Source organism: Megascapheus bottae, chromosome 24 (assembly GCF_031878675.1).
Source record: "Megascapheus bottae isolate mThoBot1 chromosome 24, mThoBot2.hap1, whole genome shotgun sequence".
NCBI classification, from domain to species: Eukaryota; Metazoa; Chordata; class Mammalia; order Rodentia; family Geomyidae; genus Megascapheus; species Megascapheus bottae.
The window spans coordinates 4,172,828-4,190,638 of record NC_143532.1 but is presented as its reverse complement, the minus strand read 5'-3'; the positions used below and the strand labels follow the sequence as shown (position 1 = coordinate 4,190,638).

At 48.3% G+C, this 17,811-nt stretch overlaps 2 protein-coding genes across 3 annotated transcripts in view; one reads left to right on the top strand and one right to left on the bottom strand.

Moving 5' to 3' along the window:
- The window catches only part of LOC150046819 (polycystin-1-like protein 2), a 65,183-nt gene extending 56,607 nt beyond the window's left edge, over positions 1–8,576 (bottom strand). Inside the window, exons 1-4 of the mRNA XM_090357229.1 lie at positions 8,214–8,576; positions 5,176–5,340; positions 4,438–4,623; positions 404–514 (exon numbers count right to left, since the gene is read on the bottom strand). Coding sequence (XP_090213355.1) covers positions 404–514; positions 4,438–4,623; positions 5,176–5,340; positions 8,214–8,508 — 757 coding nt within the window. The 5' untranslated portion in view covers positions 8,509–8,576. The remainder of the gene's footprint in view (positions 1–403; positions 515–4,437; positions 4,624–5,175; positions 5,341–8,213) is intronic.
- A 2,498-nt stretch (positions 8,577–11,074) lies between these two features.
- The window catches only part of Bco1 (beta-carotene oxygenase 1), a 29,210-nt gene continuing 22,473 nt past the window's right edge, over positions 11,075–17,811 (top strand). Inside the window, exons 1-2 of one of the 2 annotated variants that reach the window (XM_090357226.1) lie at positions 11,075–11,199; positions 16,101–16,229. In XM_090357226.1, the coding sequence (XP_090213352.1) occupies positions 16,151–16,229 (79 nt within the window). In that variant the 5' untranslated portion in view covers positions 11,075–11,199; positions 16,101–16,150. Of the gene's footprint in view, positions 11,200–13,223; positions 13,434–16,100; positions 16,230–17,811 lie in introns of those variants that run through there. The other variant, XM_090357225.1, reaches the window with a different exon arrangement.

The following is a 17,811-nucleotide window of genomic DNA, read 5'->3' as shown; positions in this document are numbered from 1 at the left end:
AGCTTTTCAGTGATTAATTGGAGATTAAGAGTCTCATAGACGTTTTCTGCCTGGGCTGGCTTCAAACCATGATCCGTAGCTCAGTTTCCTGAGCAGCTCGGATTGCAGGTGTGAGCCACCATGCCCAGCTTTCACAAGAGACTTTATGTGAAAGACCCTAGGGCTACTTCTCTGTTTGGTTTGATGCTTAGTTTATGAGTGTGCTTCCGCAATAAGAACTAGAGAGGCTGGGTCCCACGGGAGAGGCAGGGAGGCAGGGGAGCAGTTTGGAGGGAGGAGGACCCTCAGCACTCAGCAGACTGGCCACATGGAGGGCCACTGCCTCTGGCCTCACCTCAGGGGAAGCCACACAAGAGTAGAAACAAGAAGAGGATGTCAAAGTTCATGCAAGTTGGAGACTCACCTTCCCGGCACTGGTACTGCACCCACAGATAGCTTCCCTGAGTGGGGCATATGTCTCCAAAGTAGGTCCCATCTGCAGCCACCTGGCATACCTGCAGCCCTTGGCACTGGCCTGGGAAGCCCCCAGATCCCCAGGGGAAGCAAGAATGACACAAGAACAGGTCCTTAGTAGAGTCTCCTCCTCATTCATTCCTTCACCCACCATTCACCCAACAATTATCTGATGCTATCTACTGAAGACCAGGCCCCAGACTAAGTATTGAGAGGACAGGAAAGTAGGGTTCCTGCCCTTTAGCAGCTTCCCATCCATCTGGCATGGTAGCTGTCCGACTTTAGTGTGTGCCAGCACCCCTGGAAGGCTGCACACCAGCCAGGTAGAGTCCAGGCCCCGATCATCACAGGGATTCTGACTCAGCAGGTCTAGGTGAGGTCCAGGATTTTGCTGTCAGAACAAGCTCCTGTATGCTGTCGCTGCTAGCCCAAGACCTCCTTCTGAGAACCATGGGCTGGGTAGCATCTAGCCAGGGGGCCCAAGTAGAAATTGACATCCGGAGAAACAGCGAGAACAGGCAAGGTTAGGAATCCTGTGTCCATCTGGGGTGCCCGGTGATGACAAAAGGAAGCTCAGTGAATCCACACCACGGCCATCCAGCACCCCTCCTCCTGCTCATGTGGTAGATGCCTACGGAAGAGTCTAGAAGGAGGGGATAGGCAGGTACAGTGGTGTGAGAGTGTCCTGGGTATCCTTTTGCCTCTCAGAAACTCATGCTTGCTCCAGGCTTTGAACTATTTAAATACCTACAAAATGTGCTCAGCCAAGCAAGAACCATATCCTCAGATGTTTCCCTGGGCCCGAATTCCTGCCCGCTGCCACTGTGTCCCGTTATGAACCACACGCCATGACTTCCTAACCTACGCTTCCCATTACTTCATTTGATTCAGTTTCCTGATTTCTATGTCCAGTTGTCTACCTGGAGGATCCCAAATAATCTTCCATCTGGAAACCGACTGAGTAGGGAGGGGCCTTCTCCACAGCTGAAGAGGCCCTGGGTCCCCTGAGCTGGAATCCCATCATAAACTGCAGTTGTAGGAATTAGGGCGGTGTTGCAGCCTGTTGAGCTCCCAGCAGTTGGTGTGGCTTGGAACAGCAATTCCCTCACATTAAATCTGAAAGACCTAGACCTCTTTCCATTGTTTATTTATTTATCTATTTATTTTTGTGCTCAGATCTCAGCTACCTGAATAGCTAGGATTACAGGCATGAGTCCCCGATGCTGGCTCCATTTTAATTTATTTTAAGGTAGAATCTTCCTCTGTTGCCCGGGCTGTAGCCAATCTCCTGGCTTTAAGCAGTTCTCATGCTAGAGCTTCCCCAGGCATGTGTCACAGTATGGAAGAATTGTAAGAATTGGTCCTTTGGGATGTTTTTGCTTTTGGTTTGGAAGCACTGGAGCCTCCGGGCCTTCTACTAACTAGGTAGACATTCTACCACTTGAGTTATGCCTCTCTCCTTTTTGCTCTCATTATTTTTCAGATAGGGTCTCTTTGCATGTGTTTTCCTGAGCTGGCCTGGACCATGATTTTTCTGTATATTCCTCCATCACAGCTTATTGGCTGAAATGGGATCTCACTAACTTTATTGCCCAGGCTGGCCTCCAACCATCACTCCCCACCCCACTCCACCCCCGTTCCTCCTCTTCTTCCTCTTCCTCTTCTTTTTTCCATTGGTCCTGGGGCTTGAACTCTGGGCCTCGGTGCTATCCCTGACTGAGCTTTTCAGCTCAAGGATACTGCCCTACCCCTTGAGCCACAGCGCCACTCTGGTTTTCTAGTGGTTAACTAAAGATAAGAGTCTCACAGTCATTAGTGCCCAGGCTGGCTGTGAACTACAATCCTCAGATCTGAGCCTCTTGAGTAGCTAGGATTATAGGTGTGAGCCACCGTGCCTGGCTAAACCATCACTCTTCTGAGTAGCTAGTAGTACAGGTATGAGCTACAGATTCTGCCTAGGAATTGGTTCTTTGAATTGTGTGTGCATGTGTGTGTGTGTGCATGTGTGTTTTGCTAGCACTGAACCCAGGACTCCATGCTAGACATGTAATCTACCAATGAGCTACTCACCCAGCAGGATTTCTAATGCTGCTCAGTGGGCTGCCTGCTCAGCCTGAGTTGGGACTCTACTGTGTACATCCACCCATTGCACTAGTCATCTGTCCCCCAAAGAATGGGAGCTTTGGTAAATGTCATGTTCACTGTTTACTACTATACCTGCCGGCACAGAGAACAGATCCTGGCATAATTTAGGTACAAAATTTGTGTTGCACAAGTAAATACATGGTACCTTTTACTTCCCTTTACTACTGTTATGTGGATGCCTATACCGTGCTTCTATCTCCTCAGTGGACTTGGAGCCCTTTGAGAAACAGACTGATTCAGCCTACGTCCAGAGACCAGGTCAGTACATGGCACCATACCGGTGCTCAATAAATGTTTATTGGCCTGACAAGGGACCTTCAATACACATGGACCCCAGGACCCTCCCAGGTCTTCTCTGCTGACCCTTCCTCACAGGCTAAGGTGCCACTTGGGCATGGCTGCTACTTTCCAAATCTTACAGTCGAGTCTTTTTGAAAGCAGCCTGCCCAGCTCCATTGTGCCACAGTGAGGAAGGGGAGCTGATAAAGCATGTTGCCTCCACATGCCTGCCCCGAGAGGAGTCAGGACAGCACAGTGGACAGGTGGAGGCAAGAGGAGCAAGAGGCAGTCCCACGGGAGATGAGCCATGCCACTCTGAGGAAGAATTTCAAGGAAGCTCATCCTCAATCCCCAGTCTTCAGAGGGTCTCTAGGTAGCAGCAGAGCCAAGGAGGGGAGCTTCAGGGGGCGGGGACACTCGGGGAACCCAGGCCCCAAGGCTCCCAGCCTGGGCATGCCTGGGGGATCTTTCCAAGGTGAGCACAGCACAGCGTCTGCCTTTCCGGGTCTCCGTAGACTGGACAAGCTCGCACTGCAGCCTGCAGGAGAGGGCCCCATGTCCTGGCTGCTGAAGTCTCAGAGGACTTCACACATCCTCAAGGGGTTCAGGGAACCCCAGTAATCCCTGAAACCTGCCACACAGCTCAGAGCGGAGTTCATCGGATTTAGAAATTCTCCTGCATGGATAACAGCGTGATGTACAGTGTCAGCTCCAGAAATCACCCAGCCATCTCTCGACAGGAAATGGACAAATCATGAATTAGCTAGAATAGTATGCATGAAGATGAACTGTGCATCTTAAAATCAATGTCCAGAAAAACAAAAGGAAGCCACATCACAGAGTGACACATACAAGACAGCCCCATTTCTATAAACAACACTGCACAATGTATCCCAGGTGAGCAATTAATCAATTAATTAATTGAATGCGTGGCAGAAACAGGACCAGGAGGGCTACACAGTAGGCACCTTTCCATTTCTTTTTTCTGTGAATCTGAAACAAGTGTCACCCAGTATGAATATCTAACAGGCAGAAGTGGCGCTCTGGGAGATCATGGCAATTCTTTAAATCTTATCTGTGTGAAGCATTTCAATATTTTTTGTCAGTCATGGGCCTTGAGCTCAGGGCCTGAGCACTGTCCTTGGACTTTCTCAAGGCTAGAGCTCTACCACTTGAGCCACAGCACCACTTCCAGCTTTTTCTATGTATGTGATACTGAGAAATCAAACCCGGGTGTTCATGGATGCTAGGCAAGCTCTCTACCACAGGCCAAACTCTTGGCCTCATTTTTTTTTTGTTTTTTTTTTTAAGTAGACAAAGTTGTTCACTGCACTCAGGAAGGAGAGAAGCAGAGATCACTCTGCATGACATGCTGGGTTTGCTGTACATAGTAGATCAGACTCTGATTTCTTACTCAGTGCTTTCGGTGGAGACTGACTTGTTTTCCCACACTTGGGAGGTTACAGTCATAGCTGTAGAGCAATAGAACTTTCCAGAACCCTTCTCTGGATACAGCAACTACCCTTTGCTCCAGCAGGTGCTGGGAGCTCTGGAACTTACCTGCCACTTCCTCCTTGACGCTGGCCCAGCCACATTCCTCCTCCAGGTCTGAGGGACCCCAGGTGCCCTGGGTGCAATAATGGGGAGTCTGCCGCCCATAGAAGGCATCCTGCATCTGGATTACCTCCCCTGAGGCACAGTGCATGGTGGCGTTGAGGCCCTCACAGGCCAGGCTCTGGCCAACCCCTGTGGCAAAAGGAAGGAGACTCTTTAGGGGGTTCACAGCACTGGGCAAGCACTGATTGATGGGGAAGTGCAGAGGTCACAGGGGTCAGGACTGGGAGGTGCAAGGGCCCGGGAGAGGGGCTGGGAAGCTGGAGACAGGAAGCCAGACACAAGGAGATATGGAACATCACATGAGCAGAAATTGGGAAGGGGTTGGGGAAGGCAGAGATTGGAAGAAAGTTCCAGAAAAGCAGAGAGGAAGTTAGAAATATGTAAACAGACAGTACTCAAACAGGGAGAGAGGAGGCCAAGATCCAGAAGGACAAAGTAATGGAGGTGATGAGATCCACAGCAATATTTTTGTTTTAGGAGATGATGATGCATAGACAGATCCAGAGCGCTAAGGAGAAAGGGAAAAGAAAGGAAGGCCAAAGGAAACCTGAGAGAGGAGGAGGTACAGGAAGAGAAGAGCAGAGGTCTGGATACCCAGGGGGAGGGAGAGACAAAGCTGGAGTTACCAACAAGTAGGGGGGAAGTGGGCAGGGGAGGGGGTCCCCCAACAGGCCTGCTCACCAAACTGGCAGACAAAGGCGAAGGCCTCTGTGCAGTCCTCTGACACCGCCCACTCCGACGTGGGGCCTCTCCTGATGTAGCCACAGCTGTGGGGTGCAGGTACAGCCTGGCTGCCTTGCCAGTTGCTGTAGCTCACATTTGAGGTGTCCAACCAGGTGCCAGGCCCTACGATGGGAACAGAACCGCCAGATTCCTCTCTCAACTACCTTGATGTGGGGGCTGGCCCAATTCAACTCTGTGAAGATGAATCACCCCCTCCCCTGTGGGAAGCCCCAGATTGAACGGCAAATATCAGGTGGGTCTGCGAGCACATGACACTTCCCACGCCGCCCAGCGGTGGTCTGAGACAGGCCCAGGGGGGTTGTGGGTCCTCACAGGCACGCCACAGGCAGCAGCCCCAGGGGCCCTGCTCAGATGCGTCTGGGTAGGCCTGAGTTGAAGTGAAATGCAATCCCCTTGCTTCAGAGCCTTGAAAACACTGCTGCAAAGCTTTCATGTTCAGACTTACAGCGGGGCCAGGCACTGGTGGCTCATGCTCGTAGTCCTAGCTACTCAGGAAGCTGAGATTTGATCATCACAGTTCAAAGCCAGCCCCAGCAAGAAAGCCTGTGATACTTTTATCTCCAAGTAACCACCGGAAACCTGGAAGTGGTGCTGTGACTCAAAGTGGTAGAGCGCTAGCCCTGAAGCTTAGACCTAGAGTTCAAGCTCCAGGACTTGCACATGCGCGCGCACACACACACACACACACGCACACACACACACACAATTTTAAAACCTGGTATGGTGGCACATGACTAATCCCTGTCACCAGGAGATGGTGGCAAGATGATCTCAAGTTCAATATAAGCAAAAGCAAAGGTAGCTTACAAGACCCTGTCTCCACAACAAAATAGAAAACAAGAGGGCTGGGGGGAGGGGTGTGACTCAAATGGGAAACCATTTGCTGAGCACTGGAAAGGCTCTGAGTTCAGTCCTAAGTCTGAGACAGACTCAGAATGTAATTGTTTAATTTGACAAGCAAATGCATGCAGCAATTGTAAATGTCAAATCATACGGAAGAGTACAAAATGCAAGCCTCTCCCTTCTCTCAACTTGTGGGCTGCTCCTTTTATTGGGTTTCTTGTAAATCATTCTAAGCTGACTCGGATCCACATATTAGTATTTAGGAGTGCCTGAAATCTAGTTACGTAAATGCTATTGTGTTGCTCTCCAGATTTTGGCCCTTGCGTCTTAAATCAAGTTAAATCTTTCAGGTGCCTCCTTTTAGCCTAGTTAAAACTGCATTGTTTTCTGTAATCGTTCCCAGCAGCCTTTGGGAGCGTTAATACACACACACACACACACACACACACACACACACACACACACACACATATGAGACACAGCTGCTTTTGCTGCACATGAATACGTGTTCAGTGCACGCAGAGTTCCCATTCTTGCATCTGAAATCAAGAAACCATTCAACACATGTCTTGTGAAAAGATGTCTTAAGAGTTTGAGTCTTGGCTGTGAGTTCCCTACGTGAGTTTCTTCAGCTAGTGGTTTAGTCAAACACTTCCATCTCCATGGGCAGATCCCTGTGGGTGCTCAGCTCAAACCAGGAGACCCATTTCTAAACACGCAGCAGCTTCTACAGGAACAAGGAGAGCCCTGAGCACCAGAACTACATTGGGCAGGAGGAGTCAGGCTTAGGAGTTGCTGGAGACACTGGGGCAATTCATTCTTCTCTGTGTCTTACCCACGGAAGAAGAGGAGCCATGCCCACTTCCTCGGTGAGTATCAGGGTTCAATGCAAATCTATCTTTGTCCACTTCTGAATATGATTTTTTCTCTCAAATGGCTCATAGTCTAGATACCTGATCCATCTCCGCCATGCCAGAGTGCTCTTATGGGGAGCACCAGGGTCTCACAGATGCATAGGAGAGAAAGACTCACCTAGCTGGGGTTGGAAGGGAAGCCCTGGCAGAGGGAAGGGGAAAGAAGAGTTTTAGAACTAAAATGAGATCATGTGAAGTAAGTGGAGCAAAGCAAATGCAAAGGACTTGATCTTCCTTCCTTCCTTCCTTCCTTCCTTCCTTCCTTCTTTCTTTCTTTCTTTCTTTCTTTCTTTCTTTCTTTCTTTCTTTCTTTCTTTCCTTTCTGGTACTAGAGATTGAATTCTGAGCCTCATCCTTGCTGGATAAGTGCTCTAGCACTTATGTTATGCCCTCAACCATTTTTTTGCTAGTCGTGGCTCTTGAACTCAGGGCCTGAGCACTGTCCTTGGGCTTTCTCAAGGCTAGAGCTCTACCACTTGAGCCACAACACCACTTCCAGCTTTTTTCTATGTATGTGGTACCAAGGAATCGAACCCAGGTCTTCATGTGTGCTAGGCAAGCATTCTACCATTAGGCCAAACTCCCAGCTCCTGCCCTCAACCATTTTTAATATTATTTTGTCTTTGAGGTAGGAGCTACCTAGCTTTGCCAGGGCTGGTGTTGAACTCACAATTCTACCTCCTCTTGTTGAGTAGCTGGGGTCTAGGCATGTGCCACTACCTTGGGCTTCCTGAGCTGCTCTAATCTCATGACAACGAGCAAGATGTGGGCAGATCTTGAAAATAGCTAGGTCATTATGTTCTGAGATTGTTTGCTCATGAGGACAGCAATGATCATTTTCTCATTGGTTGTTGAAAGGATTAAGAAAAGTAATGGTCACAAAGCATTGAGAAGAGTGCCCAGTGCTACTCTAGCAAGAACTGAACAGCTGGACTTGAGTGCATGAGATGTCACTCAGAGGGAACTTGCCTAACAGGCAACAGGCCATGGGTTCAATCGCTAACCCACCCTACTTCACTCCAAACACAAAAGGATGTGTGCCAGTGGACATTTCTATCGTCCATGCTGTATGATGTGATCCACAAATGACCAACGAGAAGGACGTCTTTACCATGAGAATCTGGAGCATTAGCTTGCTCCAGGGAATACCTGGGTAAAACGTGGTAGTGATTCCTTGTACTGTAAGCTTCCAGCAACACACAGCTATACAGCACTTACCTGCTGGGGTCCCATTGGCTGCTGAGGTTCCTGTGAGTCCAATCCACCATTCTCTGTCCTGGGAGATGTGCAGCTGAAGAAAACGCTGGGTACCTTCATCTGGAATGAAGACCAGATGACCTCCCTGCCCTTCACACCAGCCCTGGGCCGCGTGGAATGTACGGCCAAGTGGTACAAATTCATAGCAAGCATCTCTGAAGGCCACCTGGCTCTTAGAGCAAAAGCTGCCTTCTTCTGGCTTCACAATGGCGGCCCCAAACCTCAGGGTGAGCCCCAAGAGCCACAAGCGAGCCATCTTCACCTCTGACCGGTGCTGGGTTTGCCAGTGGTGCTCGCTCTCAGGTCCTTCATATTCTGTCCACCACAATTATTGCCATCCATCTTCTCTTCCCTTGGCATCGGATAATAGCAACTCCTTTCTGTTTGAGAGACAAAAGACTCGCGATAAATGAGTTTACGTTTTCACTTCCCCCAGTCCTTGGGTCAATGCCTGTTTCAAAGCCAGTTAATTCACAACAGCCTTCCAGAGAAAGCAACGGTTGTTGAATCACTCGTCCACCCGTCATTCGGTCAACTGCTAGTGTTTGATTAAAACAAAACGAAACAAATTCCTGCTCATTGACTTTAGACCATTACCAAGGGCCAAATGTTCCATGTGGGAAATACATGATAACAGAAGATGGACAGGAGGGAAAAGACAGAGGGTGGTCAGATGTAATCGTGTGGTGTGGGATGGCAACTGTGCCTGGGTGATAACGGTTCTCTTTCTGCTATGGCTGCACTAATGGACCCTCGGGCCCTTCTGATTTGTCACATTATCTCTCACGCCTGCTGGGCTTAAAAAATGTCCCACAAAATTTCTTTTGCCTCAATACTAGCACACAAAGGAAATTGTGTGTGTGTGTGTGTGTGTGTGTGTGTGTGTGTGTGTGTGTGTGTGTGTGTGTGAATTTTTTTGTATGGCCAGAGACTTCAGAGAACTCAGCCATTTAATACCCGATTCTAAGTTGTCACTTTTTAGGGGTGTCCCCACACTGCAGTATGAATTCTATCCACACACACATGTGGACCCACCATACTTCCTTTTTTGTTTTTAATTGTTGCGGTAAAGGTGTTGTACAGAGGGGTTACAGTTACATAAGTCAGTAAAGAGTGAGTTTCTTTTTGGACAGTGTCACCCCTTCCCTTGCTTTCCCTCAGTTTTTCCCTCCCACCCCACCCACAAGTTGTCTAGTATATTTTCAACAATGTCTAATGAATACCTTTGCTTTGTCCCTCCGTTTCTGTGCCTCCTCTTACCTTTCTGAAGACAGGTAAATGAACAAGACAGAAAAGAAAAGAAAAGAAAAGAAAAGAAAACAGCAACAATGGGGGAAAAACTCTTGCTTCCAATTCCTGAAATTGAAATTCATTTCGTGCTCTCTCTCTCTCTCTCTCTCTCTCTCTCTCTCTCTCTCTCTCTCTCTCTCTCTCTCTCTCTCTCTCTCCCTCATCATCATCATCATCATCTCTCTTTATCAGTCATGGGGCTTGAACTCAGGGCCTGGACACTGTCCCTAAGCTTTTTCACTCTATCACTTTGAGCCTCAGCTCCACTTCCAGTTTTCTGGTGGTTAACTGGAGATAAGAGTCTCACAGTCTTTCCTGCCCGGGCTGGTTTTGAACCATGATCCTCAGATCTCAGCCTCCTGAGTGGCTAGGATTGCAGGCATGAGCCACCGGCACCTGGCTCAATACTGTTTTAAATGATCAGATACACACAGGCCTTGTACCTTTGTGTTCCTCTCCTAAGATCTCACTGTGCGCGCATATTTTCTTCATTGGTCTTCAATTAATGGGCATTCGGCTCTTGGCCTCCCAGAGTTTCTCTGTCTCTTCCAGTCATGAACAATATCGATCCGTGGATAGTTCAGTGAATATTTGCTTGGCCCTATATCCCTGGTCCTGGGGTGGACCCCTTTGTGCCCTCTGATGTGGCACTGCCAGACACAGGGAGCGGCGTCAGCCACCAGGCAGAAGGTGGTGTCATTGCTGATTCACAGGCTGGGCAGAACTGGCCTGTTATCTCTGGAGGCCAAACTTCTAATGAGGTCCATTAGGAAACTATGTGGAAGGCCACAAGGGTGATAATCTATCTCCTGAGTAAAGGCTTCAATTATGTCCCTAATGACCCCTGCTTGGAGACATATGATAACGAGTGCAAATGGGCAGGCTGGATTCCATTCTTCTTTACCTTCTGATCCGTGATGGGGCTCTCAGGCCCAGAAGTCATCTTGGCAGCTCCTGGTGTCCCCCACCTCTGTGTGGGTGAGGCCCCCACTGCAAGGAAGCGGGACTTGATGATGCCACCTACATGGGCTCTAGGGTTCTGATCCAGCCATGGTCCCAGTGTGGGATCTGCCATGGGAAAACAGAAAGTCAGCAAGTTCGCTCTAAATAGGAAGTAGTGACCATAAAAAGAGCCACAAGGATTTGTATGCCCTAGGGCACAGGGATTCTAGTCAGGGATTCCCCCATCTTAGCTTCTGCTTCCTACCTCTCCCCCTGCCCAGCCCTGGTGCCCCCTCCCTCTCCTGCTCCTCCAAGCATAGCTCCCGAATCATCCACTTCTCCAAAGCCCCACAGGCGCTAAGAGCCACATCTTCTCTGTCCACAGAGCAATGTTATCTATTTCCATTCTAGCACTGTTTAAAGGTAACAACAAACTTTGGAAGACGGAGAGGCTGCAAGAGAAACTACAAGAACTTGGTTGCAAAGATAACTCCAGGGCTTGCCTCTTCCCCGTCCATTTTTAAGTTGGTTTCCTCGGTGACTATGGTGGGTCCAATGGAGTCCCTCGGGACGCCCTGTTCCGAGTCCTATTCCCTGGTGCTTTGAAGGCCATCATTTGGAAATGGTCTTTACAGATGGATGGTCAAGAGAAGACGAAGCTAGGCTGGAGCAGAGCAGACCCAACTCAATGACTGATGTCCTGACAGCGTAACAGGTACCTAGAAATTGCCTTTGCTAAAAAGCACTGATTGCTTATGTGGGCCCATGAATGAACTAAAAGCAATATGAAAGCTTGGCATCTCATCTCTGCCTCTCCTCTGCCTGTGCCCTTTTGCATCTCAGGCATTCTTTTCTGCAGTCACCTTGGAATCCAGGAAGGACAGACTGATGGAGAGATGAAAACTATCCCCAAGGAAAGAAACAGCAGAGCTAGTGCAGGACAGGTAGCCTCTCAGGCTGCAGTGACTTCACTAGGACCAGACTGCATCCCTGCAAGTGATGAAAGCAAAAATGACTTCTCCCCAACCAACCCCTGATCAGTGATGGACTGGGCCCTAGTCTGACTGACACCGTTGAATCATTATGTATACTTAACACCCCCTGCTCCAAATCTTCCTCTCCCTAAACCTGAAGCTCATGTCCATACACCAAAAATGTACCAAAATGCTTACTTTGCCTTATCCCACCTTGTGCTCATGCCTGTAAACCTTTCTCTGGCCTCCACCACTCCATGTGGTATTCAGAGGCAAGTGCCTAGCCCGACATGTAAAACCCCTGGAGTTTGGCCTAAAACTCCAGTTTCAACAGGAAGGGAGGTGTCTGGACGCAGACCCAGTGAGAGAAGAGCGGGGCAGAGATGAGCGTGAGACTGTCTGCCCTCACCCATCTATCTGTTTTCTCATGATGGGGGCAGCTGCCACCTCCACAGGGACTTTACCCATTACCTTGAACCCTGCTATCTCAGATTTAAATGTTATCTGCTCGATTTATCACCCTGGCTAATTAGAGGCACCATTCAGAAGTTAGTTTAATTGGAAAAAACGTGAAATAATTTAGATATGAAAACATTATCTCCAGAAGGGAAATATTAACTCGGTTTAGGCAATAAACTTTGTAACAGGAGATAGAGAATTGCAAAATAAGGCTGTTTGTTTTATTTTTTAATAACCCTCAAAGTTTCCCTCTTTGATTTCAGTTCTTCTGAGCATCTGAGCTATTTGCAGCCTCCACACTCCCTGCAGGGTCAGCAGCTTGCAGGAAGGCGAGCCATCTCCCTATCCTTTCTGAAGTCACAGAGTTGCCTTCCACCCTAGCCATATATGGTGTGACCTCTGCTGGCAGTAGGTCTAACCTTAGCCAGCTTCAGCTGGTGCCCCACAGTAGAGAAGAGGGGTGTTGGTGGAAAGGGGTAGATCAAGATATGCAATGTGCACGTATTACACATTTCTTTGGGGATAATGTCACCCCTTCCCTTGCTCTCTGTTTTTTCCCTCCTGTCCCCACCCACAAGTTGTATAGTTTGTTTGTGATATAGTATCTGCTTAGTGCTCTTGCTTCCTCTGTCTCTCCATTTCTCTGTACTCCTTACCCCCCAAAGAGAGACACCAGGACATAAAAAAGAAGGTTCCCCTCTGTACATCCGTGCATCACCTTTATTATGCTAATTTTTAAAGATTCGTGATTGTCATCAATTCCCCCTCTTGTTGGGCTGAGGTTTGACTCTTACTACTCTTCAGTTCCCCATGGAAGTCTTGATTACTTTAAACAGTTGTAGGATACATTTTTATATTTCCTACTTCCAAAAAGAAATGAATGAATGAAGTTGCTCTTCACATGTTTTTTTTTTTTGAGGGGAGTGGTAGGGCCCTTTATTAAAAATCAAATCAACTGAAATCTCCCCTTTTGAGGGTGACCCCCATTGGGCAGCAGGCGTTGCATGGTCAGGATGCTGGCACCATCTCAGGGCTTGGTTCGTCCTGCAGATTTCTCTTTTCTGTTCCCTCACAAACCAATCCAGCTTCCCAGCTAGATTACTTCAAATAACCAAACTGAGCAAATTGCACTGACTTCTTGTCTTCCTCCATTCAGAAACAAGCCAGAGTGAGAGCAGAAAGAAAGAGTCGAGGGAAAGCAGTGGGTTAAAGATTAGCCCTAACAAAAGACTTGGGAACTGACCTTTGACCACGCATTTTATAAACTCTGCCAAACATGTGCAGTTACCAGACATTCTGAAAAGGAAGAAGCAGAGGGAACAAGGGATGGGATTAGGAAAGGAGATGTGAAGAATCCAGGGCGAGGTCAGAGGAGCAGGGATAACTCCCTTAAGCACACAGCATCTCCCGCCGTTTCCCTGCTAAAACCATTCTCACTCTGCCGCTGGCTCCATGGATATAATATTTGGTAAGAATAAGGAAGAACAGCTGAAGCCTGTAAAGGCCCAAGTGACAGGTGAGTGTTTTGTGGAAGAGATGGGCTCTTCTGTGTTTAGGCAGACATCTGTTTTGTTTGTGCTCATTTGTGGGAAATGCCTTTTTGTGTGATGATCTACGGTGCATTTTACACACTATAATTCAGCTTCCAAGAGGAGAGAGCCTGTTTCACTCTCTCCAAGAGAAAAGCAGGCAGCGGAGTCTGCAGAGCACCACTTTGTGCAGGTGTGGGTGGCTTACACCATTTCTCCCTGTCTTGCACACACGGGGGCTCCTGTGCCTGGCTCTCAGGTACCCAACAGGTATGATGTCAGTGTGTGGAGTGGATAGGAGAGACCCCCGAAGACCCCGGAGAGTGAATCCTCAGAGACAGACACCTGTCTGTCTCCCATTCTTCCTCTGCCACATCGCTGGCTGTCTTCTCTTTGACACTGCTATGTTCCTGCAACCCGTCTTGTCTAGAATCTGAGGGCCAGCCCCGGGTTTGAGCTCTCTGACCCCAGCACGGTGCTCCCTAGCTGGATGGAGGTGTTTTGTTCTGTTTTTTATTTTTTGAAATGAGGATGGTGAGCATGACTGAAAGATGGGTGGAACTTGTCAGCCAGGGATGTGTCTTTTGAAGGAAAAGAAATCACTTTCAGGGGCCGGGAGTTTGGCCTAGTGGTAGAGTGCTTGTCTAGCATGCACGAAGACCCAGGTTTGATTCCTCGGTACCACATACATGAAAAAAGCCGGAAGTGGTGCTGAGGCTCAAGTGGGAGAGCTCTAGCCTTGAGAAAGCCCAAGGACAGTGCTCAGGCCCTGAGTTCAAGCCCAGGACTGGCAAAAATGGTATAAATGTTATATTTGAAAATGTAAATAATTTTTCAGCTAGCAAACACGTTTAATGTTGATTTTTTATTTATCAAAAGGGAGCCTTGTGCCCGGCTGGGTGGTTCAGTACTATAGCCCTAAATACTTGAGTGGCTGACATGGAGATGGTTGCTCTTTGAGGCCAACAAAAGGTTTCATTTCAAACAAGAGGAGGAGCTGAGCATGAAAGCCCTTGCCTGTCATTCCAGCTACATAGAAAATGCAAACAGGAGGACCCCAGTCCAGGCCACTCTGCGCATAAATGTGAGATCCCTCTTAAAAGTAAAGCAAACAAGGTCTGGGGATGTGATTCAAGTGACAGAGTACACGCAGGTATGAGATCGTGGGTTCAAATCCCAGGACTTCCAAAGAAGGTGGGGGAGCCTACAGTGCCAGCCTTTGTGCCCTGGAAGGCAAGAAGACTCTCACCAGGCCATTTTTATGCCTTATGCTCAATGACTGTGTGGAAATCCTTAAAATAGTTAGCAAACCAGAATCCTAACACGGGACAGTTCGGATGGACCCAGGAATGACGCAAAGGGAGCTCTCACCAGTGGGCCAGGGATTCATGCATCCCCTCCCGCAGTAGAGTCAAACGAACAGGTCTTCACAAGTCCTCTGCATGCTTTTAAGTGTAAGTCCTCTCTAATTCAAGAGTCTTAAGAGAAGGGAAACTGAGGCCAGGAAGGACAGTAAGTACAAGCTGGTCTGACCCCCTGTCCAGGCCTCAAGCCCTGCTCAAGCCTAATCAGTTAGCCACCAACCATGGACAGACAGCTAATAAAAGCCAGTGCTTGTGTTGACAGACCTGTCCAGGGCAGCCAGGCCAAGGCTCTGCTTCGTCTCAGAGCAGCAGCCTTCAGAGAGAAGTGACATCCAGGCCCTTGGGCACCAACCAGCAGGGCCCTGACTTAGAGCAACAGTCACTCACTGTCCAGTAGATAATAGTACACGCTAAATGCTCTAAAATGTTCACAGACATGTTTTGGAAAAGTTTTTTTTGCTTAAAATTAATTTTGATAGTAAAATGGAATAATATAATATATACAAAAACCTATTGGCTCATCCTGAAATTAATATAAAAACTTGCAAATGAGATGCCTTTTTTTTTGTGTGTGGGTCATGGGGCTTAGGCTCTTGGCCTGGTTGCTCAAGACTACTACCCTACCCTTGAGCCAAGCCCCACTTCCCATTTTCTAGAGGTGTATTGGAGATAAGAGTCTCAGGTCCTTTTGTACCAGGCTGGCTTTGAACCTTGATCCTTAGCTCTCAGCCTCCTGAGTAGCTAGGATTACAGGCGTGAGCCACCACGCCCGGCAATGTCTTCCTTTTTGTATACTAAGCTTTTAAAATCTACACTTTTAAAAATCCAGTGTGCATTAGTGTATTATTTCCTCACCAGGTGGCAGTATGGCTATGGCTGACACATAGTAGGGCACACAACTAGATGTTCTTTCGTACATTTTTATGACACAGACACTCTCCCTGAAGACTCTGCCAAGCCTTTCTCTCACAACCCACTCTGACAGTGTCTTGCATGTAACAAGTGTGGGACTGGAGCATGGCCTCTGTCACTGTCACTGTATCTTTCCAGTGTCTATTTATTCTCAGGAGACAGAAGAGCGCAGAGACTGTGTCCATTTACCTCAGTATCTCAGTGTTAGTAAAATTCCAGACTTACTATCCACTTTCTAGGCTAAAGGAACAGAGGTGAGGAGCTGGATTGTGGCTATCTGGCATTCTACGGTCATTTCCTCATTTTTGCTCTTTGTTTTGCTTTTTTGTGTGGGTTAGGCCACAGAAGCTGGAGATGAAACATTCTCTCTGTTAACAGGCACGATTCCAACATGGCTGCAGGGGACGCTGCTTCGCAATGGCCCTGGGATGCATATGGTGGGAGAGAGCAAATACAACCATTGGTTTGATGGCCTCGCCTTACTCCACAGCTTCTCCATCAGACATGGTGAGAGCACTGCCTGCATGAGTCTGCCGCTGGCCGCACACTCCACAATCTAAAAACAACACCCCCTTATTCATTTCGGTTCTGGAGGCCAGGCGTCTGAATGGGTCTCACTTGGCTACAGTCATGGAGGTGATAGCTGTGGAGAATCCCTTGCCTTGTCTCTACCTTCTAGACATGGTTGTGCTCCTTAGATTGTAGTTCCATCTCCATCATCAGAATCGATAGCACAGGTAGAAGATAGATTTCTATCTGTCTCCTCCTTTCTCCCTCCCCTCCCTCCTCCCCTCTCTCTGTCCCTCTGTGCCACCCTGGCATGCTAGACTAGCTACCAATAAGATAGGAGGCCATGTAGAAAACCAATAATGTACTCTACGCAATAGCTGGCTTCCTGAGTATCCAGGACTACAGACTCAGGCATGAGTGGCCGGCCTCCGCCCGTCCTGAGCTAGGTTGGGGCTCATTGGTAGATGCTTGGTCTGCACAGCATGGATCAGTTGGCCAGTTCCCTCCATGGATGGGAGGTTCCAGAGTGAGGGCCCCTAGGCCAATCTCTTCATCTTACTGAGCCTCAGTGCCCTCAGTTGGGAGTTGCAGTGGCAGCTTAAGAGAGATGAGATGCTATAGGGCATCTGGCTGGCTGGTGCAGTCCATACTGGAAGGCTGCTGAACTTCTGCAAGGTCCAGGAAAGTCCTGGGGGGGCAGAGACCTTCAGGCCTCTGTGCCATGCTACACAAGCTGGTCTACGCAGAGACCTTCTCTGTCCTTCTCTGACCACTCTCGGGAGATCACTGAGCTTTGGCTAAGGTGCTTAGAGGCTAGAAGAAGGGGCACTTAGTGTGAAAGGCTGAATTCTTTTCACTTGAAATGTAAACTCTCAGACTAGGACACATTTCCCATATACAGGAAGCAGGAGCACTGAGGCCCAGAAAAATGTGTCTGGAACTGCTCACGCTGCCACTTCACTGTGTGATTGAGATTTAGGAAGGAGCCACCAAGCCCCACCCCACCCCCTGCTCCAGAGCATCTAATTAGCCACATTCCTTCTGCAGGGACATTGTAAACAGACCACTCCTGCATAGAATCCACAACTAGGTCAAGTTTGATATTTTTCTAGGCAGAAGAGGCACATGAACACACACACACACACACACACACACACACACACACACACACGCACACACACACACACACGCACACACACGCACACACACACACACACACACACACACATAGCTCCTGCTGAGATGACTTTCCCATTATTAGAAAATTAGCAAGTATCATTGCTCAGAGGAGCTAGAATCAATAATCTCTCTGACTTCTAAAGCACTAATTCCTAACTAATTCCTACCCGTCTCTGCTGGAAGCTATATAAGCTATGTTGTTTTTTAACCTTTTTGCTTTTTTGCCTCAATATCTTTCCCAGTTAGACCTGACAGTGAAAATTTTCCGCTAGTGTTATCTGGAGTGCCCCTTTACTTTTTCTTTCCTTCTTTCTCTTTCTTTCTTTCTTTTTTTGTTTTTTTGTTTGTTTGTTTTTTTGACAGCATCTCCCTCCAGAGCACAGGCTGACCTCAAACTCAT